The sequence below is a fragment of the Oenanthe melanoleuca genome, chromosome 4, assembly GCF_029582105.1.
Source record: "Oenanthe melanoleuca isolate GR-GAL-2019-014 chromosome 4, OMel1.0, whole genome shotgun sequence".
Taxonomy (NCBI): Eukaryota; Metazoa; Chordata; class Aves; order Passeriformes; family Muscicapidae; genus Oenanthe; species Oenanthe melanoleuca.
In genome coordinates this window covers 1-23164 of record NC_079337.1, presented here as the reverse complement: position 1 = coordinate 23164, position 23164 = coordinate 1, and the positions used below count along the sequence as shown (strand labels likewise).

The following is a 23164-nucleotide window of genomic DNA, read 5'->3' as shown; positions in this document are numbered from 1 at the left end:
GCAGAGCAGGGCTGTGCCCCGCATGGGATAGGAGTGTGTCAGGAGCCGCACGTTGGGCACTGTTATCACAAGAACCATCCCTGCTGCTGCTGCCCTTCTCCACTGGCACTGCTGCTGTGGTCTACTCACTGCAGCTGGGCGAGCCCTTGGCAGGTTGGGGCTGGAACTCCCTCCTCCTGTACTCTCAGGTATATTCAGATACCATCTAGTAATCTGTAAGGACCTGTAGGCCAGCAACCCATTCCCAAGCGTGGGGCAGAGGGCAACTCCTCCCTTCCTTGCTCTACCCTGTGGATTTAAGAGCAGTTGACAGAGGAGATGTGCTCAGTCCCACACATCCAGGCCAGAGTGGAGAGGGAAGGAGGCATGGGCAGTGGGAGCCGAACCCAACTCCAGCTGTGCTCCAACTGTGCCTGTGGTGCAGAGGCAGCAGTGACCCCATGCAGGGCTGATAACCCCAGAGTCCAGCCCAAAGCCTCTGGCAGGAGTGGGATGCTCCGTGGGTGCCTGTCAGCCAGCTGGTGACAGCAGGTAGAGGTTGGAGCAGGTGGTGTGTGACAGACAGTGTGCCTGTGACAGCTGTCACTGTGATCTGCCAGCTGCCAGGACACAGGATCTGCAGGGCTTTAGATGAGAAAAGACTCTTGGTTATGGAGTTTTCTCTTGTGCAATCAGTGGCAGTTTTTTTGGGAATGTACCAGGACTCGGTGCTGTTGTTGGAAGATCCACAGGTGGCCCTTCCTCAGGTGGCCCTTCCTCTGGTGGCCCTGTGGTGTGTTTGCTGCAGTCAGCTCTGGAAGGGAACCCCTGTGCTCCCTGGCTCTGGGCTGTGTCCGTGGGTCCTTCCGTCACACCAGCTTGGTGTGTGCTGTCCCAGCTGCTCCAAGGGAAGTCACTGGTCTTGAGTGTCTGCTCATCAGGTGCAATGGATATAGACTGAGACTTAAGTCCACACTTCACTCCTGGAAAAGGTCAAAACATCCTAAGTTTCCAAACTGTGAAGTCTCCAGTCCTGGAGAGAATTACCCAGACTCCAGCCTCTAATTTGCAGGGATTACCATATTGCTTATAATAGTGCAGTGTGAGAGAATTCAGCATTGAGAAAAAAATGTCTGTCTTCAACACACCAGGTTTTTATGGACTTTACTGTGATTGCTAAATTGCACAGGATCTCTTAGACAAGAGCTACAACAGTGTGAGAAGGGCAGCACTTTGTTTTATAGTTCATAAAAAGTACAGGTGGTTTTTTTTTCTCATTTGGCATCATGTTTAATGTGTATAAAACCACTTGGCCCTTCAGTTGCACCCAAGTTTGGGACTGGCTCACTGAGACAGTGATAGTACCAGGCCAGTTGCTGTTGAGATTTTCAGTACCCGCACTATAGTTCCTTTCACTATTTATGGCTGTGTCAGTCATCCCTTAGTCTCATGATCATGCACGTTGCTGTCTCTCCTTTGGCATCCAGGATTTTTATCATAGTCTTCACATCTTTTGGAAGTGAAACCAGGCCACTGTGCTGATGTGAAGAATTGCCATGCAGGAGTCCAGGGGATAATCCCTAGGAATGCAAAGCAATGGGCAGCAAGGTAGATGTTGGATAGATGCATAGGTAGGAAGTAGAGACTACATTCAGACTCGATGTTTGCATGTGTGAGAAGTAAAATTCATTGCTAACAACTCAGTAAATGTTTAATTTGGAGATGTGCAGTTCCACTGTGCTGGGGGCTCGCTGCCTGCACCAGCCAGACCTTGCGTGCTGCTCCCGAGGCTCTCCTGTGACTGCTGCCACACACGGGAGTCTGAGGAACTGCTGCCCCTTGGAGCTCCACCAAGAAACCGTGGTGCTGAAGGTGGGACCTCCAGACTTTTAGTGGGTGGTTGAATGGTACAACTGGTCCTTAGTTCAGCTGCCGGCCGCACCCTTGCCAAAGAGATGGGCAGCTCCTCCTCTCAGCGCCGGCTACTCGTGGTGCCAGCTCTGCGGGGACACGTGAGGGTGGGGCACACAAGGCCAGGGTTTCTCTGCAGAGCACCTCCTGCCACCAGCTTGGCAGGGCACAGCCTCGGTGAGAGAGAGCCCGTTCCCACGCCTGCACCCCGGAGGCCAGGGGCTGCTTCTTGGTGATTAACGCGCAGGAACCACAACTGATAGGGAGCAGGGAGGGATCTGCCTTTACTCCGTAAAAACCTCCCCTAAAGCTTCCAAAACTGTTATTTGGAAAAGACCTGGCATTTAAAATTCTAAGGAGAGGGAGGAGCAGGAAGAGGCAGAGAACAGCCCCTGATGAGCTCGGGGTGGGTCTGCGATTACTGGCTTTTGTGGCTGCATTTTCCAAGCTCTGCTGTCTAAGCTATGTCAGTAATTAAAGATCCAGTGAAGAATGGATATGCAACTGCATTTCCCACATCCTTGATGAGGTCTGAGCAATCAGGATCTTGGAATAAACATTTGGTTGAAAAATTCTTCAGTACCCTGAGCTGAATCTACTCATCTCCTGTGCTGCAGCAGAGATCTGCAAGTAATTTGATGGCATTCAAAAGAGTATTTCAGTAAAAAAGTTCTTGTTCAATATTGCCATGTTTTCCCTTATTTTGGATTATTGATCTTTTCTCCCATTTGACGCCTCCTAATTTTCTTTTGTATGGAAATGTCTGGTGATTAATCATGTCACTGTTCATCCTTAGATCTCATTAGTAAAAAGGAAGTATTTTTATAAAAATAATCTGTATCTTATAGGATGTTCTTTTCTGGCTGCAGTGGCCATGTCAAAGATGCTTCATCAACAGCAGCTAGTGCAGTGGCAGTCATGCATAGTTTGCTTCTGCACAGTCTCGGAAGGACACCGTGCTTGATGAAAGCAGAGTGCACAGGCTGTGATCACCTTAGCACAGCACCTGAAAGCCTTAAATCTGGCTGATCATTGTGACTTGGGCAAGGAACGTCCCTGGAGACAGAAATGTGATCTGTGCTATCTGCAGTGAAGCAATGGTAGTCAGGAGCAATTCACAGGACTGCTGACTGCTCAGGACTGTCTGCTTCCTTGCCCACCTGTGCATGCATGCGAGCTGCCCTGCTGGTGTGTCCCTTCTGCCATCCCAAGGCAAGGACCCCCGAGCGTTACCACGAAATGGAAGCTCCCAAGCGACGTGCTATAATCCTTTGCCAATACTAACTGGAGGAAGCTCTGGCCTGTGCCCCGGGTGGAAATCCCCAAACCTTTCTCTGATCTGGCTCACATTATAAAGGAAAGGTTGATTTTCTTAGACAAGCAGGACAGAGCATAAAAAAGTAACTTAGCCTTACATTCCACTTCCCTGAAATGTCACTGGGTGTTGTTCCCAAGGTCTTGTCACTGTTCAGCCCTGATCAGGCCCAAGTGAAGTGGACATGCAAACCACACGGTAATCAAGGGAGCAGCATTGCAAGAATTGATAGCCACACAAAGGCTTTCCTGTGTATATTCTTAGGCCCTGTGGCTTTTTAGCAGAAACAAATGCAAACTATTTCTTGCTGTAAATATAAGGTGCGTGGAAGTGTCTTAAGTTTTTTTTCAAAGGAGATCGTGGTATTGTCACAGACTTTGACATTTACTGCAGGTACAGGGTTTGCACGCTGCCCTAAGGGAACTGATTTTGGGTGTTCGTGGGGAAGTGGATCCCTGGAAATAGATTTTGTACCTATGGGGAAGAGTTGTAGGTCTTTTTGCAGCACATCTGAACTGTGTGCTTCAGTTACGGTCTGCAGGTTGCATTAGACTGTACATGTTTTCAATTCTTTTCTATTTCTTCAGCACCCCACCAAAATCATAATTTTGTTCTTTTTATGTGGCCTCTGGATCTTTGGTCTTGCAGCAACTTGGGGATCTGTTGTGGTGGTTATTTTGGATCATAGAGTGAAGCTGGAAAGTGGCAGGAGACTGGTGCTAAAGAGCTTCATTCTGCTGAGCCACCAGCACATTCACAGCAGAGTTGTTATTATTTAGTACAAAGCGTTTGGTCATTAGATGTTCTCCTTTCGGCCATCTGTGAAAGAGGCACCTGGGGAAACTGTACCCTTAACTCCGTTTCCCCACACACAGAAATCAGATTACAGATGACTAAAACCTTTGGGCAGTTCTGTGAGGCAGGCAGGGACAAGCAGGGCAGGCCAAGCCGCAGTTCGCACCGCAAAGAAAACAAAAACACAGGTGCCGAACGGACTGTGGCCACACAGATGAGCTGTGTTTACAGAACATGGCTTTGCACGGAAGGGGAACATGGTTCTTGTTGTTTGGCTGTTGTTCGCTCCAGGAGTGTTTCATTTCAGCTCGCCTTCAGGCAGAGTTGTTACAGGTCCTGCAGCAGAAGCTCTCTGTGGTGAGAGAAGCGTGTGATCGCGGGGCCCGAGAGAAGAAATGCTGCTGGAGGGCCCCTCCAGGGAGAAGGCTGCTGCTCGCCACCTGAGCAAACAGCCAGCCCAGCTGGCAAGCCTCAGAAAGCCAGCACAGGGCTACAGGGAATGGCTCTGCACAGGGGGTTTGCCTTGGGCTTCCCACCTCAGCTTGCCTTGTGAAAGGCTGTGCTCCATGTAAATCTCTGGGGACATGAGCAGGAACATTCCAAGGAGCATGTGCCTCCTTGTTTGCATAATGGGAGAAGGCAGCACATTGGGGTCCACGGAGCACGCTTCCAGGCATTGCCGGGTCAGTGCTGTGGTTCCAGGCATTGCTGGATGACATGCTGCGCAGTGTTCTGGTTTGTACCTGGTATACCTGGAATGCATGTGTGTCAGGGAGGCAAGGAAGTGACAGTGACCAGGGTGCAGTGGTCCTGCAGAGCAGATGGACCCCAGGGAGGAGAGCCCAGGCTCCTGGATGCGGGGCAGTGACCTTGTGGGGTTGGGAGCACCCCTCTGGGGCAGGGCTGGTGTCACCGGCCCGAAGACTCGGTGTCAGGAGCCCTGCCGTAGCAGAGCACACAGCAGCCCTCTGAGACACCAAACAGATGTGCGGCGGCTGGGGCGGAGCTGCAGCGGGAGCTCTCCAGATGACAGCCAGGAGGGCTGGATGTGGGAGCTGAGCAGCAGAGGTTGCTGCGCTAAGTGAACTGAGAGCCAGGCGAATAGCGGCACGAGTGTGAGGTCAGCCTTCACATGCTGAACAGATTTTGCTAATATCACTTTGTTATGTAAATATGTAATTATTTCATTTCCTCCAGAAGGAGTATTTGTGGTTTCCTGTTCCCTGGGACTTCTGAGTGCTTGTATGAAGGGAGCAAATAACTGCAAAGTTTCTGGGTTGCTCACTCTGTGGCAATCTCTGAAAAAGTGAAAACCTTGAAGTTTTGGTGGAGGTTTTAAACAGCACTTCTGAATGGCCTGCCAGAGGGTGGTGAGGCTGACCCTGACAATGGCACAGGGCTTGCTCACTATTTAAATAAACTTAATTTGGATTGATGTCTGCTGTCTGCCTGGAGCTAAGGAATTAAAGGGCCAGGTTGCTGCACAGGCTGGAGACTGTGGTGATCAGGATGGAGCTGTTCAGGCCCAATAGGGCCTGGAGTTGTGCTGGCTGTGGCTGGAGGGCAGGATATGTGTGGATAACTGGTGCAGCACTTCTGTGGAAGAAGCAGAAAAGGAATAGCAGAGAAGCACAAGAGCGCTGTTGCCTTAGAGGTCAGGTGTGTGTGCCTGCATAGCATGCTCAGAGAGCTGCAGTTTGGAAAGGGGGATTTCCAGAGAAGGCTCCTAAGGCTCTGAGAAGTCTCTTTTTCCTTTTTGTATCACATCCAGTGTCCTCTTTCTCTCTCCTTGCTGGCTGTTTTGGGATTGCATAGGGCTGACTTTCTATTTTAGATACTTAGCTGCAATCAAGTGCTGGGGTGAGGTTCTGGGAAGTGAATTTGGGTTTAATTTTGTATAGCAGGGCTTTCTGCTAACACTTAAAAGATTTTAAATAAAAGTCCAGGCACAAAGTGCTTGAGTTTCCATGTTGAACTTAAAGCAGTTCTTGTCTAATCCCCTTTTGCTTTGGAATGGTGTTACAGATACACAGTGTCTCTGAGGGTTTATTTTATTTTTTTTAACTCAGGTAATTCTCAATTTACAATCTCAAGAGTCAGGAAGCTGCTCAGAGGATGTGTTGGAGATTTGCAAAAGATCACATCTTTCACCAAATCGCTTGGCACTATAGGTACAGGACAAGATTCAATTATGCCAGTTTTTATTTAAATACTTGTGGTATGTTGCTTGGCTTTTATTTTTAAATGTTGCTTCTTTCAACAGTAGGAAAAAACATGACTGAAACTGAAATGGTAATTCCAGTTGCATAAAGATTTTTCTTTGGGATTGGCAGGGATATAAACCAGGGACTGCTGCTTGAATTTTTTTGCCATCAGTGTAAATAGTTTTGTTTTCTTTCTGCATGGATCCGCATTGGTTTTATTGCTTGTGTCCAAAAACTGCAATCATACCTTCATGCTTTAATTATAAACTTATTAATTATGTTTACTTCTATTGTTAGCTTTTCTTGTGCACTAATGTGCATTTTTTACCTAGAGAAAAGTAGAGGTAATAGTACTACTTGTGTCACTAGTGGCATGGAGTGTGTTTCCACATCTACAGGTAGTTTTTGTAGATGTGTATGGCAGCTTCGGTGCCTCAGCACTGTTTGAAGATGAGTCACTGCCATGGGTTGTATCTGAGCCCCCAAATGTAGGAGCATATAAAAATCAGGACTCTGCTGGTGAGAATCTTCACTTTCCTCCTTACCTGCTGGTGGTCACTTGCCTCTCATAGTTACAGATGGGCTTATTACAACTGTGTAACAGTACTGGCTACAGATCCTAATTTCAGAGGCAGTGCATAGTGTCGTAGTGTTCTGTTTAGGGCTGGATAATGATACACCTGCTGCAGCCCGTGGAAAACCCGAATGCCCTGTGCTGAAAATGCTCCGTGTGCCGGTCTGTAGGCCAATCCTATTGTCTCCTTCTTCAGGGTAGAAACCAGGCTGGTCTCGGGAACCAGCACACTAACAAACCGTGTCACTTCGGCCAGGCTCCTCTGCCTCCTCCCGTGCGTTCCCTGCCCGACCTACAGGCGAGGCACCCTTGTGTTGCAAAGCGGATTTTGTAAGGGTCAGTGTCGTGTGCGCTGGGCTGTTTTGTGAGGCCGTGGCACTGGCAAGGGCGGGTGAGACACTTCTGTGCTTTTGGTGCTGAAAGACAGCAGATGCGGGAGGCACACGGAGGTGTCTCAGCCGAGCAAGAGCACCTTGCCGTGCCCGCTGTAGTGGAGGGGTCCTCCCGTGCTGGATTTCTCTGGGCGCACGCCTCTTCCCACGGGCTGCAGGCTGCTGAGGGCACCTCTGCCGGTCCCGGCCGGGCGGGAGGAAGCCGAGGGTCACTGGTACTCGAGAGGGGCAGGCAGAACGCCAGCACGACCCGGTAAGCATCGCTCCCACCTGCCCGCGGGGCACCGTGCTCCGCTCCCAGCCAAGCCTTGGCACGAGCCAGAGGAGAAGGGTGAGTGCGCTGCGACTCGTGATTTATTTATTTATTTATTATGCGATCGCGTTATTGTACGGCCTTCGGGAGGGGCTGGGTGGAGGCGGGCAGGGGACCGTCCTCCGCCTCCCTCGCCATCCGCCGGGGGATGGAGTTCGCAGAGCATCCCCTCCCTCCGTGCGGTCGCTGCGCTCCCCTGGGGTGGCGGCTGCCCGCACTCGGGCCCCGCCGGAGCGAGGGCGGGCGGGGCGATCGCCGCGCTCCCCGCGGTGTCTGCAGGCGAGCGAGCGCCGGGAACAGCACCGCCGCCCCTGCCGACACCAACCTGCTCGGCTGGGAATAAAGCCCCTCGCTCCCCGCCGGCAAGGGAGCGCGGTGCACACCGCGGGGCTTTCCTCCGCCCCGCTTTTTTCCGGTTTTTTTCCCCTTTCCCCCCATTTTCTTTCCCCGTTTTTCCCTTCTCCAGTAGGAGGACGCCCCGTGCCGCGCTCTCCGCGCAGTCCCGGAGGGCGCCCGGGCGCTGCCGCCGGGACGGGACGGGGCAGGATGGCGGCGTCGGCCCGCTGGGTGCTGTGCCTGTGCCTGGGCTGGGGCTGCCTGTGCCTGGCTCTGGGGGACGCGCTGCGGCCGCGCCGGCTCGGGCTGCGGCGCCGGGCTGCGCCGGGGGCCGTGCGGGGCGGGCGCGCCCGGGCGGCCGCTGCTGACGACGGCCCGGGGCAGCGGCGCTCCGGGCGGCCGCCGGCGGCGGACAGAGTGGCGGAGCACATGCTGCGGCTCTACGAGCAGTACCGCGGCGGCCGGGACCCACCGGCACCAGCCGGGGCCTGGCTCCGGCGGGGCAACACGGTGCGCGGCTTCCGCCCGCTGCCGGCAGGTGAGTGCGGACCCGCCGCGGCAGCGCTGCGCTCCCTGCGAGCCGGCCTCAGAGCATCCCTGGGGTAGGGCCCGGAGAGCTCGCTCGGGGCAAGAAATGAGACAATCAGAGGAGTATCGCTTCCTGCGGGGACTGCCGCGTTTTACCTTCTCTCCTGTGCTTTAACTGTTGTTTAGCGCTTCTGCTCTGCTTCAAGCATCGCTGTCATCACGATGGCTGAGTACAATGCGAGGGAGGTGGAGGAATTCGCAGATCTTCTCCAGAGTCCCATTAGTGGTATTCTGCACGTGTAGCTTCTGTTGGAGCCGAGGGCTGATTTGTGGGTGACAGAGCCGTGACATGGTTTGGGGATCCTTCAGGCTCTCTGCAGTGTTCTCATGTTCACAAGTGGTGATAGGACTGGCAGTGAGAGGCAGCAGCACATGAGTTTAGTTTAATTTTAGTTTAGGCACAACTTGAGTGTCGTAAATACTTCATCTTGGCGTCTTTGGAAGGGGCACTTACATCTCTGTGATTACACACTGGCGTGCACAGGTAGATGGGTGAAAAGGTAAAAACATTTTCCGTAAGGGAGGGGACGTGTTTAACGTGCCAGCATCTCAAAAGAACCATGTCCTTGGCAGAAAGAGGAGCCACTGTCTTGGTGCTGCATCCCCTCCCTTCCCTCTTCTGGTTTTTGTAACCGTGAGCTCCACGAGGGCTAAATGGAATGGCCAGAACCCAAAGATGACTATCCCTGGGATGTCCTTCCCTTATCTACTGCACCCCAAAACCTTGCTGCGTTTGGGACAGTTTTCATGCCGCACACAGAAGCCCCATTTGTCAGTCTCTTCATTATACCGGTGCATTGCCCCAGTGGCTTTTTCGGAGAGTTGTCTGTGAGTTTCAGTGGCTTGCCCCAAGTCCTTCTCATCCCAGGAAAGAGAGCCGGGTGGCAGGCTTCCTTTCTTTTTCAAAAGCAACAATGTGTTTTATAAGGCAGCTCTACAAAGATCAAATGAGGAATGAGTGGCGTTGGTGTGTTAGGTTTCAACCCTGCAAGTATTGCTGTCCTCAGGAGAGGCTTTAGAGGAGTAATTACCCTGGTTTGGGGGATTGAGAGCCAGGACTCCCCAGCTGCTGCTCTTACTGAAGAGCTCTCTTGCTTTTCTAACATGACTTGTTTGCCGTGTGAAGTCTCATGTCCATGACTGTCACTGAATTAAGCCCACCAAAAGAGGGGAGGATATAATATTTACTTACTACAGCCCCCGCCTAAAAGGAGAGGTTGTTAATGATCATAGCAGAGCAATATTTGCTCTGTTACGCATATCTGATTAAAGCCATTTATTGTTCTAAACCTGGAATGTTGTTGGTTGAAATCCCATCTCTGCGGTCTTTTGGGTTATATTTGTACTCTCACTTGATGCTGAGTGGCAGCAGTCCTATAAACACACTGCTTGCTAATCCCTTTCCTCCTCCTCCAATACTTTCACAGATCAAGTGCCAAAGCAATAAATCGGTTTAAATTTTTTTTAACACTTTAATAAGTATTCATGCAAAAGATTTAACCAGTTAGCTGTTGTCTTTCTCTTGCCATTGGCAGCAAGAGCAGCTTATTTTGTGTGGTTATTGATGGCAGAGAAGTCTGCTTCCAGAAAGCCCTTATATTTGTTGTTCCTCAGGATGGTGGGTGCAGTGGAAAGGCTTTTTCTGACTTCTTTCTTGAGCCTGACTGCCTGACAAGGCCTGCCATGAAAATGGCCCATCCAGAAGTGTTCCCCTTTCAAGGTACTTTGTCTCTAGATCCTGTGCTTTGACTGCTGCACTCCTTGGCTCCAAATTTTAGTCTCCCACGGGCTTCCCCTTGTCTTTAATGGGACACCTCAGTTAGTTTAATACATGGCATTGCTGTTACTCCTTCACGTTTTGGCATTCCTTCTGCCAACCTCTGCAAGACTCAGCTTTTTGTCTGCTAGGAGCAGAAGTTCCCCAGGAACCCTCCTGTGTCTTCTCCATCTACAGCAAGAGGTCTTGAAGCAAATCTTCAGTGGTTTCATTTGCAGTTTACCTTTGCCATTTAGTGTGACATTTGCAAGAGAGAAAGTCTTGCTTTCCTGAAACACAGCTCTCAAATGCAGCTGTGAAACCTTTCTGTCCTTGCTTTTCCTCTACAGGGGCTTCTGCTTCTTCTGCAGCACCTGGGAAAGGCCTTCCCCAAATCTCCCAGGTAACCCAGCAGATAAATTTTTGAGACCCTGGAGTTGTGTGATAAGACCAAAAGCTCGTAGGATTAGTTGAAACTCATCCCCACTGTAGTCAAAGAACAGTGGTGTCGCACGTGGCAGCTGCAGCCCCCTCACCAACAGCCAGCAAAACCCAGTTACAACTGATTAATCAAAACAAGCATCCTCTATACATGTTAAAAGCAAGTTTCTCTTTCTGTGGCTCAGTTCTCTGAGGGGATGGGACCAGAGCTTCAGCCCCATGTGGCATCTTTTGGAAGCCTCCATCCCACGCTGCCCTGGAATCTCTCACGCAGCAGACTTCACAACTAGGCTGGATGGTGGCTTGTTTGGGCTGCAGGTCTTGGCCGTTGATTTTGACGAATGTTCCTGTGATCATTCGGGTACATTTGTTTCCTGTTAATCTTGCAAAATTCTCTGAGAGCATCATTGTTCAGAGCCTTTGCCTGTGACAAAGCTGAGAAGAAACCCCAGGCCTGAAATCCGTGAGGAGTGCAGTAAGGATGTACATCTCTCAGAGTGCTGAGTTACACTTGAGCACTGTTCTCTCTCAGGGACTCAACTGCTCTAATTTCTTCCTCTGTGTTCGAGTCAAGGGATGTTCAGCCTGTGATTGTTGCAGGACATTTCTGGAATGTCCCTGATAGTCCTTGTGTTGCTTTGGACAGGCCTTTGCCAGTTCTTTACCTGTGGGTGCCACAGGAGTGGGTGGTTTTCCATCCAATGTGGCTGTAAAGACACACAGAAGGAAGGTCAGGTGATCTGTGAGCCACAGTGGAACACTCGGGCAGTTCTGGCAAGGGAACTCTGAGGCTGTGGTCCTGTCCATGCAGCAGCATCTGTACATGACTCTTCTCTCCTGCTGAAAGAACCTGACCTCCGGCTGGCAGAAACCTGCTTACCTGCAGTGCTGCTCTTGAGGTGTGCTGGTCGCTGCCCAGGCTCAGGATTTGGAGGGCAGATAAAGCACGGAAAAATAAGAGCGCGGAAAGATAAAAGCCTTCAAAAGATAAACGGATTAAGTTTGCTTCTGAAAGCATTTTTAATCCTAGCATCACTTAAGGAACATGGCTCGCAAATGAGTCCTGACTTTAATTGAAAGGTCCTCCTAATGGTGTTATAGTAAAGCTATACAGTGAGAAATTACTTTAAACTCTTTTTTATTGACTGAAGCTCAAGTAATTTCAGGTATTACACCTGCCCCAGGGCCAATTCTTGTGGCTTTAGAGCTATGTTCTCCTCCCTTCCAGAAGGCCTTTCTTGCTTTGCTGTGGTGGGAGTGCCCACACAAACAGGGGTGACGGAGCACGCCAGGGAAAGCAGCGCCTTGCTGGCTGCCACCAGCCTGCAGATCCAGTCCAGGCCAAATGCTGCCCCTTGGAGCACCACTAGTGTCAGGGCTTCTTTGCATCAAGGCCTTTAAAAAAGACAGGAGACTTTTCTTTTTTTTTTTGGTCCTTCTGTGTGTTTCTTTGGTTTGGTCTTTGTTTGCTGCACCTCTATAAATAGAATGCAAGCAGGAGCATCCTGGTAGTTTTTAGGAACTTTTAAAATATTAAGCTATGATTTGGGCACATGGGCCCAAATCTGCAAGCCTCTGAGGCAAATGGACAGGGTCTCTAGGTTTGGCCTCTCAGGAGCAGACCCAGAATTTGAATTTTCTGACTTCTGTCATTGTATGTCTCACAGCAGTGATGAGCTCTGGCATGAAGGGATAGGCTGTGCACCGTTAGCTTTTCACCCACCCAGCTGAGGTGAGATCAGGTGGTCACTGTGCAGCGCACTTATGCTGTGCAATGTGCAGATTTGTGTGTTTTGTATCATGAAACCCTCATGTAAGTTAGGTCCTGAGTGTGCAGCGTTGCTGTTTCTAAGTAAGTTCTTTATTTGAGTGCCTGATAGCTTTCATCTGTGGTGAACACGCTGCTGTTTTTCAACAAGTTGCTAGCTGTTGTGATCTTAACTGCTTTGCTGAAAAAATTAGTAAAACCAGTTTGGCACCAGGTCCTATGCCCTTTCAAAAGGGAGAACCACATCCCATCTTTTCCTTTTGCACAGAGCACAAATTGGTAACTAGGAACCAGCAGCCAAATAAGAGGCAAAGTGGGAATAAGTAGAAAATCTGTTTTCCAAGTCTGTTGCTGTTGAGGAGCTTGTTCCTGTTTCGAGTGAAGTTTTGTATCTGGGCCGTGAACCGATGAGAACAACGTTTTACACCGGAAATACTGATACATTCTTAACTGGGTCCTGGCACAAGGGCACCTCTTTAATATCTCCTTTAAATGATGGCTGATGGTGACTGTATAACTAAACAGTCCTCATTATTGCATCCTTTTTCACCCGTGGGATAGATTTGGCAGTCCATAAAAAGCTCAGGGCATCCTCTATAAAGGTAAACACGCCACATGTTAGCAGATTCATTGCAGCTCATTGGTGCCTGAAATCCCCCCTGAGACAGGGATCTATTTGTGCCGGCGAATGTTGGTCTTGGTAGACCCACTGCGCTTCCTTAGAAATACTTTTCGATGCCAGTCACAGGTCCTGGCAGTGTGGGTTGGTGCAGGGAGGCGAGGAACCCAGGAGCTGGCTTTGAGTTGTCAGGAAATAGTCTGGCATCTCTGGTGACCTGCAGAGGCAGTGCCAGTACATGTGTAGAGTAAGTACATGTGCATATTAGCTTTTGATCTGAAGGGACTGTCCCTTTCTTCTGGCTCCAATTTGCCAGATTGTCCTACTTCTTCTGGTCCTAGTCTGTAGCAGCGAGCAGTGCTAATGGTGCAATGCTGCCTTCTCTTAGCTTAGTTCAAAAGAGCTCTGTCGTGCAGAGCTTGGTCTTAAAAACTCATCAGGCCAGCAGTAACATCTGGTAGAGGAGAGCAGAGTGCCTGGAAGGCAGCAGCCTGTAGCTTGGTTCCTTATACTTTTTCTTTCCTTTTTTCTTCTTAAAACTTATTCTCTGGAATGGTTTCCAGTAGAGTGTGTCCTATGAGCCAAAAGACAAAGTATGCTTTCAATGAAATGAAGTTTTCCTGAGGAAAAGATGTGTTTGTAGTTATTTTAAAGGGTGATTTTTGGCCTGAGGAACACTTAGTGCAGTCAGTGCTCACACTTGAGAGTCAGGTATCGGGGTCACACATGGAGCAGGTTGGACCCCATACTCCCAAATTTTGATGGAACCCCAGGTCATGCGGTTGGGTTTCTTGAGGCAGAATCTGGTGAATCCACAGATGTCTGTGCTGGCCCCTAGTAACTGGTTTTGAGATGATTTTGCAGTTGAAAGAGCTGTGAACTCAGAGCTGCTGAAGTTTGAAGGCGATTAAAGGAAAACAGCACCATCTGCTGCAAGTGCTTTGTCTTGGCCTAGATTTACAGGCCTGAAGTGGCTGCTGGAATTTAGCTTTTACCCAAAACTACAGACTCCTTCTGTGTCTGCCCCAAGTTGTGCAGAATTTCTTTATGAACAAAAGTAATTTTTATTGTCTTCCAATACAATATGCCAGTTTAGAACAGGCAGGATTTTTCATGTGGCATTCCTAATAAAAATGAAGATCAAAACTTGTCATTCAACATACAGCAATGATGTCCATATTCTAATCTGAGTATTTCTTTTCCTAGGGAGCCCTGAAGGCCAGGAGATGTATGTTTTTAACTTGACATCGCTCACAGAGTCTGAAAATGTCTTGTCAGCTTCGGTGTATTATTATATTGGGGATCTGCTGCATGTGAAGTGGCACTGTTCCCAGTCCCATGGCTGTTCTCATCACAGGCACAGGAAACCTGAAATTCAGATGCGTCTTTCCGTTTGGACCTTTCCTTCAGCTGGGAACACGACTCAAAGCCTGGGACATTTCCTTATAAATGTCTCCTCAGCATACCAGGATGTCCTTTCCTGGCAGTGGAAGGATATCACGCAGCTCCTCCATGAAGCAAAGCAAAAGAAGGAACTGCTGATCAGTGTTAAAATGGATCTGCCCAGCCACCATCCCTGGGGAAAAGCACCTTCCTCCTTCGAGCCCTACATCCTGATTTACGCCAACGATTCTGCTATCTCGGAGCCAGAGAGCGTTGTCTCGACTTTGCGAGGGCACCGTCATCCTGTGGCGAGGGTCCTTCCCAGGCCAGAGGGCCACACGAGGAGCAACATCCCGAATCGCCGGGGAAAGCGCTCTGCAGACGTCCTGTTGCCATTGCAGAACAACGAGCTTCCAGGAGCCAAGTACCCGTACGGCGAGGGCGAGAGGTGGGCAGGCAGAAAACCCCACAAGGCCTTCCAGCCGCAGCTAGCTGACAGGGCCAGGAGCAAGAAAAAGCAGAGGAAGAGTCACCTGCATAGGACCCAGACTCTGCAGTTCGATGAGCAGACGCTGAAGAAGGCCAGGAGGAAGCAGTGGGACGAGCCAAGGTACTGCGCCCGGCGCTACCTCAAGGTGGATTTCGCAGACATCGGCTGGAGCGAGTGGATTATTTCCCCCAAGTCCTTCGACGCCTATTACTGCTCAGGAGAATGTCAGTTCCCAATTCCAAAGGTATGGTCCCTTTTGATTCTTTTTCACTGTCTGTTACCTTAAACTGAGCATTTTGTCTCTTACGTCAGTAAAAGGCCAGTGCCAGCATGAGTTTGGATCTGGGACCTACCTAGATTCGCCTCACACAGCAATGGGCAGCGATTGGAACACCTAGTGAAGAGATAAGCTTGCAAAGGTAATCTGAAAGCCTTGACTTGCTATTGGTTTTTCATCCAGAACCCAACATGTCCTGAATAATGCTGATGATGTGTGAACTTGTTACTGGCCTGTTTAACAAACAAAATACAAGCCAGATCTGCAAAACCGTTCTGTCATTCTGTGGGCAGCACTTGTGCCTGAAAGGAGCCCCAAGCCCCACCACAGGCAGTCGGCACTGCACACTCCAGGCACGCCCTCTACCACCGGGCAAGGCTGCCCCGGGGGCAGCGAGCTCCGGCAGGCCTGGCTAACACAGAGCTGAGTGAATCACTGCTGATTCACTGGGCCAAGGGGATTCAAAAGCAATGGCTCCAGGCCCCCTGACTTGCAAAATATCCTTTGGTTTGTATGAGCTGGTTGCATGCGAGTAGCAGGCAAGGCTGGTGTGCTCCTAGCCCTGTGACCTAGATAGAGAAGCTCTCCTCCGAATGTCCACTGTCATTCTTAGCAACATGTAGCCCCTGGAGGCTGCTGAAACTTGAGAGTGGGATTTGAGGCTGGCCTATGCACAGGTAACACCTGCAGGGCACATCAGTAAAGGAACATCAGTGCAGGCAGGGCTCCTGGACTCGCTGCAGCGTTTCATCCCAGAGCGTTCTTTATTCCTGCCACACTGAAGCCAGAGCAGTTGGTTCCAAAATATACGTGGCATTTCAATGGCTTAAGGAGCCAAGGGAGTTGCCCTTTGAAAATGTGGTGGAAGAACTGTTCCAAACGGGATGGATGGTGTCCAGACAAAGCAAGCTGCAGAAGGCATGGTCCTCTCCTTGGAGGAGGAGACGACTTGCCTACCTCCAGCTGCAGAGGCAGGCTTTAAAGGTGAGCATCACAGGATCTGCTACTACTGAGACCGTGTTTGCAAAAGGATCCCCTGGCCCTCAGGCAGTAACAGACTGGTGCCTGTGGGTACGTCATGGTCCTTTGCTGAGGGTGAGCTCCTGGAGTTAACAACCTGTTGGGTAATAGAGAACGGATGTGCTCCTCCCCTCCCACCTTCAGATTTGCATTTTTTACCTACGCCCTGGTTCTAGTTAGCTGGTTGGGCTGCTGTCAAACCCACATGTGTTGGGAGTGTGACCTGGTGTAGAGCTGGTGGGAGACGCTCTCCTGGTCAGGGAGGAGAGCTCGTAGCTGCCATTGCAGCTGCAGGGACACTGCAGGGCAGCTGGGCTCACTCACAGGCTCGGCACTTGGGAGGCTTTGGCTTGTGCTCCAGTCATGGTTAAAGTCCTGCTGGCTGAAGCTGGTTATCCTGCAGGGTGCACCTGAAGGACGGCACAGCGTGCTCAGCACAGGCTGAGCAGTGAGGAGGATCGTCTCTGGTGTATGCTACCCAGTCAAACTGAGACTTCTTTTAGGACAGAGTGTGTCCAGGCTGTTCCCACCAAAAGCCGAGGCTGTGCTCGAAATTTGTTTGGTGCTGCGTAGCCTGGAGTTGGTTTGGTGCAATTTAGCATTCTGGGGCTATGGATTCCCCATCCGAAGGAGAAGGTCTGTGAGGGGATGTCACGTGGCATATTTGGAGGCCTCATTTTAGTTTTAGTACTCCTGGCTACAGGAAATGGGATCTCAGTAGCTGTTCTGCCTTTTGGCATGTGATCAGCAGGCTCGGCACAGCCATTGGGCTCCCAGTTATTTTGGGGAGAACGCTGCCCAGCAGCTGAGCAAGGAAACGTGGCTGGGTGCTACCACAGCTTTCATTTGAGTCCCTTTGAACACAGAGAGAAATCTGAGTTGTATGATAATCTAAAACTTGTTTTTAGACCCCTGGCTGCTACTGCTGAGGAGTATAGGTACTCTTGAATAATTCAAAACGAACCAACAGAAATGTCTTTGATCAGCTTGGATGGAGACTTACAACTTTGTGTACTAATGTGCTGGGCAAACCACATGACAAGGTGGAATTCACAGTCATTCCTGTGCTTTTTGCAAGTCCATATCCAACCCTTAAGACTGACTTTTTTCTCCAAGACAAATAATCTCTCATTGCATCAAAACTGCAAATTGAACATTTGGCCAAAATGACCTTGTTCTCTGCATTTGTCAGCGACATGTTTTGGGGTGCACTCTGAACTGTTTCCATTCCCACATTCTGTGTGTAAGAACAACTCTAAAAACCAAACCAAAAGTCCCTGGCTAAAAGCTGTATCTTGTGCATTTTTCATGCCCACCTACCTACAGATCCTTGGATCAGGAAGCATTTCAGGGTTCCGAGTAAAACTTTGTCATTTCTCTGTGGGTTTTTTTTTTAATTTTTATTAGCACCTTAATGGTTTCTGGTTTTGTGACCAAGCAGTTACCTCACTTGGCAGGTTGGCTTTCTGTTCAGAGCAAACCCAACCGTGTCCCTTTTTCTAAACGTAGGAAACTGTGTAAATTGAAGTTTCTTCTCTGGAAGAAAATGTCACTTTAGCATGAGGTACAGTTGTCGGGAGGCTCAGTTCCTCAGCAGTGCCACTGGCTGCAGGTGTTCCAGCTGAGGGGTCTCAGCAGAGCAGTTCTCTTGTAGAGTACACGAATCCGTGGCCAGGTGGGTGCAGCAGCATGTTCTGCCATGTGTCTCTCTTGCAGGCCATGAAGCCGTCCAACCACGCCACCATCCAGAGCATCGTGAGGGCGGTCGGAGTCGTCCCCGGCGTTCCCGAGCCTTGCTGCGTTCCTGACAAAATGTCCTCTCTCAGTATCCTATTCTTCGACGAGAACAAAAACGTGGTTCTGAAGGTGTACCCCAACATGACAGTGGAGTCCTGTGCCTGCAGATAGCGCCTCGGGCAGCCTTGTGGCAATGCCAGGGTGATCACTTGCTGTTGGGGGCAGGAGGGTGGGCAGGGGTCTCATCACACCTACTTTGTGTTTGCACTGTCAGCGCATTTCCTTTGGACAGATAAGGGGAAATGTAGAGAAATCCAGTCAATGAGAATGGCAACAGAATGGATTCCAAGCAGTGATTCCAAGCAAAGCGAGTACACACTTCATTTGTCTGTGAGTCTGACAGAGACACAAGGCTTAGGAATGGGACCTGAGTGTACCTGTTGAAAGCGAGAGGTGAAAGAAAAATCTGCAGATTTCTGAGACTCTGACTCTCAAAGGACACAGTGTGATCTATTTTTGTGCAACATTTTGGAAGCAGCAGAAGCTGGTAATTCTTATCTCTGTTCTAATGGTAACTAATGGCAGAGGGAGGTTAGAAGTTTATAGTCTTCATTTTAAAGCTAAGTTTCTTGCCTTAGGTTTTAGAGTAGTACAAAAACAAATCTGACATCCTACACGCTGTAGATAACCCTTCTTGGCCATGCATCTCCTTGGCCCAAGGTCACCCTGGGCAGAGGAGCTGCAAGCAGGACTGGTGCTGAGTGCATCACTGCCTTCTGCTGTGGGAGCTCAGCAGGCCAGGGCTGTGCCATACCGTGCTCAGTGTCCCAATGACACGTTTCACCCCGTGTCCTGGGACATGCTTGGCAGTCATCTGTAGCCGGGCTGTGGAGTGGCCTCCTCTCCTGGGCAGCAAGCAGCAGGAGCAGAGGGCATCGCCTCAGCCTGGCCATGAGGAAGAACTTCATGGAAAGGATGCAGTTTTAAATGATTTCTGGTGAAAGGTTTATCTGTGTACAGACAGTCCATTTAAAAAAAAAACAAACACCCCCAAAAAAGAGTTATTTTGTATATGGAAATAAACTTTTACAGATGCTTCTAATTTATTGTACATCTGTGGCCGTCCTAGTGTATGGTGCTCGATGTGAGCACTCTTTAAGGCACGCAGCTTTCCCTGTCAGTGTCGAGATGAGCTGCCAGGCCTGCGGTGGAGCTCCGCAGGGCAGGCGCGCCCGGGGCGAGGGGGCACGTTTCACTGCTGAGGGGTAAGCCTGTCTCATCGCGTTTCCCGCCCGTGATTCGGGCAGTGATTCTGCTCGGAACCGTGCAGACATGTGAAATAAAATGGCTTTAGAATGAGAAGCCGAATTTTGCTGTGTGGCACTCGGATGGTTGCAGGAACAGTGAAATTTTTCTCCCGCTGTTCATATTCCCGCCCTTTGTCCCGCGGCCCTGCGCATGCGCAGTGCTGTGGCAAGCACCGCGCGCGCCACGCGCCGCTTGGGGGCCGGACAGAGCCGGGTAGGGGCGCGCATGCGCGCTGGTGTGGCGCGCGCGGCGCCGCCGCTGTGGGGGAGCGGGGCTGAGTGCAGCGGGAGCGCCGGGCACGGCAGCACCGCCTGCGGCAGCGGCAGCGGCGGGCGAGGGCTGCGCTGACAGCGGAGCGGGCCGGGAGATGCTGTGGCTGCAGCGAGGCTGAAGGTGGGCGGAGAGCGGCGGGTCTCGGGAAAAACCCCGACGGGGAGGCCCCGAAGCAGAGCCGGGCGGCGGGGACTGCGCGGGGCAGAGGCTGGCGCCAGGCTGCAGCAGGGCCAGGGTCGGGGCACTGCTCAGCCTCTGCGTTGTTCCCGGCTGTTCCTCGGAACAAAACGGTTGTGCTTGTGGTTTCTGGCTGTGTGGCCTGTCCTGTTGTGGTGTGGTTTGGGGCTGCACTGGCAGTGCTGCTGGACAGGGCCCTGGCTGCGGGGGGATCAGGACAGGAACTGGGGCTGGGATTCAGCTGTGCCCCACGATTGTGGGAGCCACGGCTGTGAAGGGAGCTGAGAGAAGGTGCTGCACCAGAGCTGCCCGAGGGTGGCTTCTCCCCACACCATCAGCTTGGCCCAGCCGTGTTTGATGAACACGCCCTGTGGCACGTTCAGGCTGGGATGGGGTTTGTGCCGTGCCTGGCTCAGCGATGTTCATCGGGATGTGCGGCGCAGTCCGTGGCTCCCCAGTCCTGCTCCGGGGCGGGGAGAAGGTGGCCGGTGAAGGTGCTGGGCTGGGCCGGGCCCTGGGTGGGCACAGCCCGCCCTCAGCCCCGGTATTGTTCGGTGGCTGGTTCCCAAAATGGCCCTCGCTGGGCAGAGGGGTTGCAGCAATCTCTGCTTCCTCCTCTGCTCTTCTGGCTGGAAACGTGCATTTTTTTGGCTGAGTACTGAGCCTTCCCGTTGTCATTTCTCCCTCCCCGCCCTGTCCTCGGTGCACAGCACTGGGCAGTCTGTGCCCAAAGCGAGGGGCAGCAGGGATGGAAGGGGTTGCCCCTGCCTGGGAGGGGGACAGGCATCTCCTGTGGGTTATGTGGGGCTGTGCTGTGCACCCTGGGGGTGCTGACTGACCCCCTTTGTGCAGAGACAGAGGAGATGCTGCTGCACCACATCCCCAGGAGAGCCCCTGCCTCCTTCTGCTCTCAGGGATGGGACTGGGAGACGCCTCCACGCCGAGAGTGGCACTTGGCATGGCTTCAGTCCCCAGTGGAAGAGGCTGGGCTCCCCGCTGCCCAGAGCTCCTGGTTAGGGACACCCACGCCTGCGCCTGGCTCAGAGTCCAGGGTGCACTCAGTCCGGATCCAGCCTCGAGATGTTCCTGCTGCAGCTGCAGGTGAGCTCAGCTCTCCCTCAGGGACACCTGTGCCTGTAACAGCTCCAGCCCATGGAGCCCCTGCACGAGAGCTGTTCCTGGTTCTCACAGCTCCTGCTCCTGCACCCCTTGCTCACTTACTGCTCAGGATATCTGAGGGCCCAGGTGATTTCTGTTCCTTCTGCTTGTTTCACTTGCAGGTGTTTCCCAGTCCAGCTTGCTGAACCTCCAGCTCTGACTGTGGCACGTTCTTCCTTCCAGCTCTGGCTCTGAGATGCTGCACTTGATGGCTGCTCCAGTTCCTTCCAGCTCTGGGTAAATAACTGGTGTCTCTTGTGTAATCTGTGTCTGTGTTCTGTCCTTTGTGTCCATCTGTGTTACCTGTGTCACATCTCCATGCTTTATCAGCGTCCTTCCAAGCCATGGTAGCCAGGCTCTACTCGCCACAGGTTCGCGCTGCTGCTCGCTGAGTTTGGGGAAATTTGGGGGATTTTGGGCTGTTTTGAAATAATTTTTAAAGAGTTTTTTAGATTTTATTGGGGGAATTTTTTGGGGTTATTTTTGAGGTGGGGGGGTTTAGGAGTTTTTAAAAGGATTTTTTGAGGAATTTTTGTTTTGTTTGGTTGTTTTTTTTTTTATTTTAAAAGGTTTTTTTTAGGGAACTTTTAAGGGGTTTTTGGAGATTTTTAGGGGTTTTTAAAGGGGATTTTAAAGAGATTTTTTTTGGGGATTTTGGGGGGTTTTTAAAGAATTTTAAAGGGTTTTTTTGGGTTTTATTGGGGGAATTTTGGGAGTATTTTGGGGAGAGTTAAGGGTTTTTAAAAGGATTTTTGGAGGAATTTTGGGAATTTTTTTGGGGATTTTAAAGGGATATTTTAGGGAAATTTAAAGGGTTTTTGGATATTTTTTAGGGTTTTTTTTAGGGGATTTTAAAGAGGTTTTGGAGCTTTTAGGGGATTTGGAAGGGGTTTTTTAGGGGCTTTTAAAGAGGATTTGGAGGTTTTAGGGGATTTGGAAAAAGTTTTTTAGGGGCTTTTAAAGAGGTTTTTTTGGGATTTTAAAGGAGTTTCGAGGGGTCTTAAAGCGGAATTTGGGGGCTTTTTTGGGATTTGTTTTTAGGTTTTTTGGGGGCTTTGAAGGTTTTCTTAAGGTATTTGTTAGGGGTTTTGAAAAAGTTTTTTGAGGATTTTTTGGGGATTTTGAGGTATTTTGGGGGGATTGGGGGAGGTTTTGGGGGATTTTTAGGGGTTTGTGATTTTTTGGGGGAATTTCTGTGCGGTTTGGGATTTTTGTAAGGGGAAATTTGAAAGTTTTTTGGGTTTTTTGGGCGGGTTTGTGTGGCTTCTTTTTTTTTTTTTCCTTGTTTTTGGCCTTTTTTGGTTTGAGTTTTTTATTTTTTTTCAGTTTTTCAGGATTTTTAAATTTTTTATATGGTTTTTTTTTTACATTTTCAACTATATTTTCAATTTCCCCCCCCCCCCCCCACCGAATTTCCCTTCCCAAGTTGGTTTTTTCAAGCACCACTACAAGGAGATGCTGGAGGGCACCAAGACCCCCGGGGTGCCCCAGGACTGAGTGGGAGGAGCCCAGAAATTTTGGGCACCTCACCCCCCCAAATAATTAAATTCACATGGAAGCTTCCCCTGTGTTTGTGTGGAGTTTTTGGACATTATTTTGGAATTTTTGGGGCGGGGTTTTTGGAAACTGGGGAGGAGGAAACACTAAATAAGAAAAAAATAAATTTAAAAAGGATTTGGGAAAAAAATTGGGGAATTTCACCACAAAAATTGTGAAGAGAGCCCCAAAAATCCACATGGGATGAGGTGGTTTTAGCCAAAATCAAAGATTTGGCCCCAAAAATCTCCCCAAAGTTGGAGATTCATCCTAAAAATCCACCTGTGACACCCGAGTTTCACCCAAAACCCATGCTCATGTCTGCTGATCCATCACTCTGTCTCTCTGGTTCTCTAACTCTATGGCTATTTCCTTATTTCCCTCTACCACTCATCCTCTGAAAGTCTTTCTCTGTTTCTCTAACTCTGTTTTACTATTTTCCCCTAACCCTAACTCTGTTTTGCTCTCTCTATTTCATATTCGCTCTAGCTTTACCTCCAACTCTAACCCTATTTCTAACTTTGTTTTCTAGCTGTAAAATTAAAAAATAAGCAGTAGAAATTTTCAGGCTCCCTGTGAGAAGAAAAGAAAAGAAGAAAAGAAAAAAAAGAAAAGGAAAAGGAAAAGGAAAAGGAAAAGGAAAAGGAAAAGGAAAAGGAAAAGGAAAAGGAAAAGGAAAAGGAAAGACTCCACAAAAAAGCCCCAGCAAAATACCTTACATTATTATTTAAATAAAAGTATTTACACCTCAGGAGCCTGAAATTTTCTACTGCTGCACCAGACATACATATTTTTTCTTCTTTTTCATATATAC

General features: G+C 50.1%; 1 protein-coding gene and 1 long non-coding RNA gene across 3 annotated transcripts; both read left to right on the top strand.

Moving 5' to 3' along the window:
* The first annotated feature begins 7640 nt into the window (after positions 1–7640).
* Positions 7641–19260, top strand: BMP3 (bone morphogenetic protein 3). Of its 2 annotated transcripts, XM_056490568.1 has the most exons (4): positions 7641–8357; positions 14198–15088; positions 15177–15283; positions 17878–17961. In XM_056490568.1, the coding sequence occupies exons 1-3, from the start codon at positions 8030–8032 to the stop codon at positions 15260–15262; spliced, it is 1305 nt and encodes a 434-aa protein (XP_056346543.1). In that variant the 5' UTR covers positions 7641–8029; the 3' UTR covers positions 15263–15283; positions 17878–17961. The 2 variants fall into 2 exon arrangements, with proteins under 2 accessions (XP_056346543.1, XP_056346540.1); XM_056490565.1 differs by lacking the exon at positions 15177–15283 and having other exon boundaries at positions 14198–15108; positions 17878–19260.
* Positions 19261–19427: 167 nt separating this feature from the next.
* LOC130252240 (uncharacterized) lies at positions 19428–22377 on the top strand. Its single transcript, XR_008840320.1, has 4 exons — positions 19428–19599; positions 20509–20757; positions 20937–21673; positions 21780–22377. It is a non-coding gene; the product is annotated as an uncharacterized LOC130252240 (long non-coding RNA).
* The last annotated feature ends 787 nt before the right edge of the window (positions 22378–23164 follow it).

What these genes read in the sequence shown, in the direction of transcription:
- BMP3 (XM_056490565.1), top strand. Translation starts at nt 8,030, where the DNA reads ATGGCGGCGTCGGCCCGCTGGGTGCTGTGCCTGTGCCTGGGCTGGGGC. An exon ending in CTTCCGCCCGCTGCCGGCAG is followed by an intron (nt 8,358 to 14,197) that starts GTGAGTGCGGAC and finishes TTCTTTTCCTAG; the next exon opens with GGAGCCCTGAAGGCCAGGAG. An exon ending in GTCAGTTCCCAATTCCAAAG is followed by an intron (nt 15,109 to 17,877) that starts GTATGGTCCCTT and finishes TCTCTCTTGCAG; the next exon opens with GCCATGAAGCCGTCCAACCA.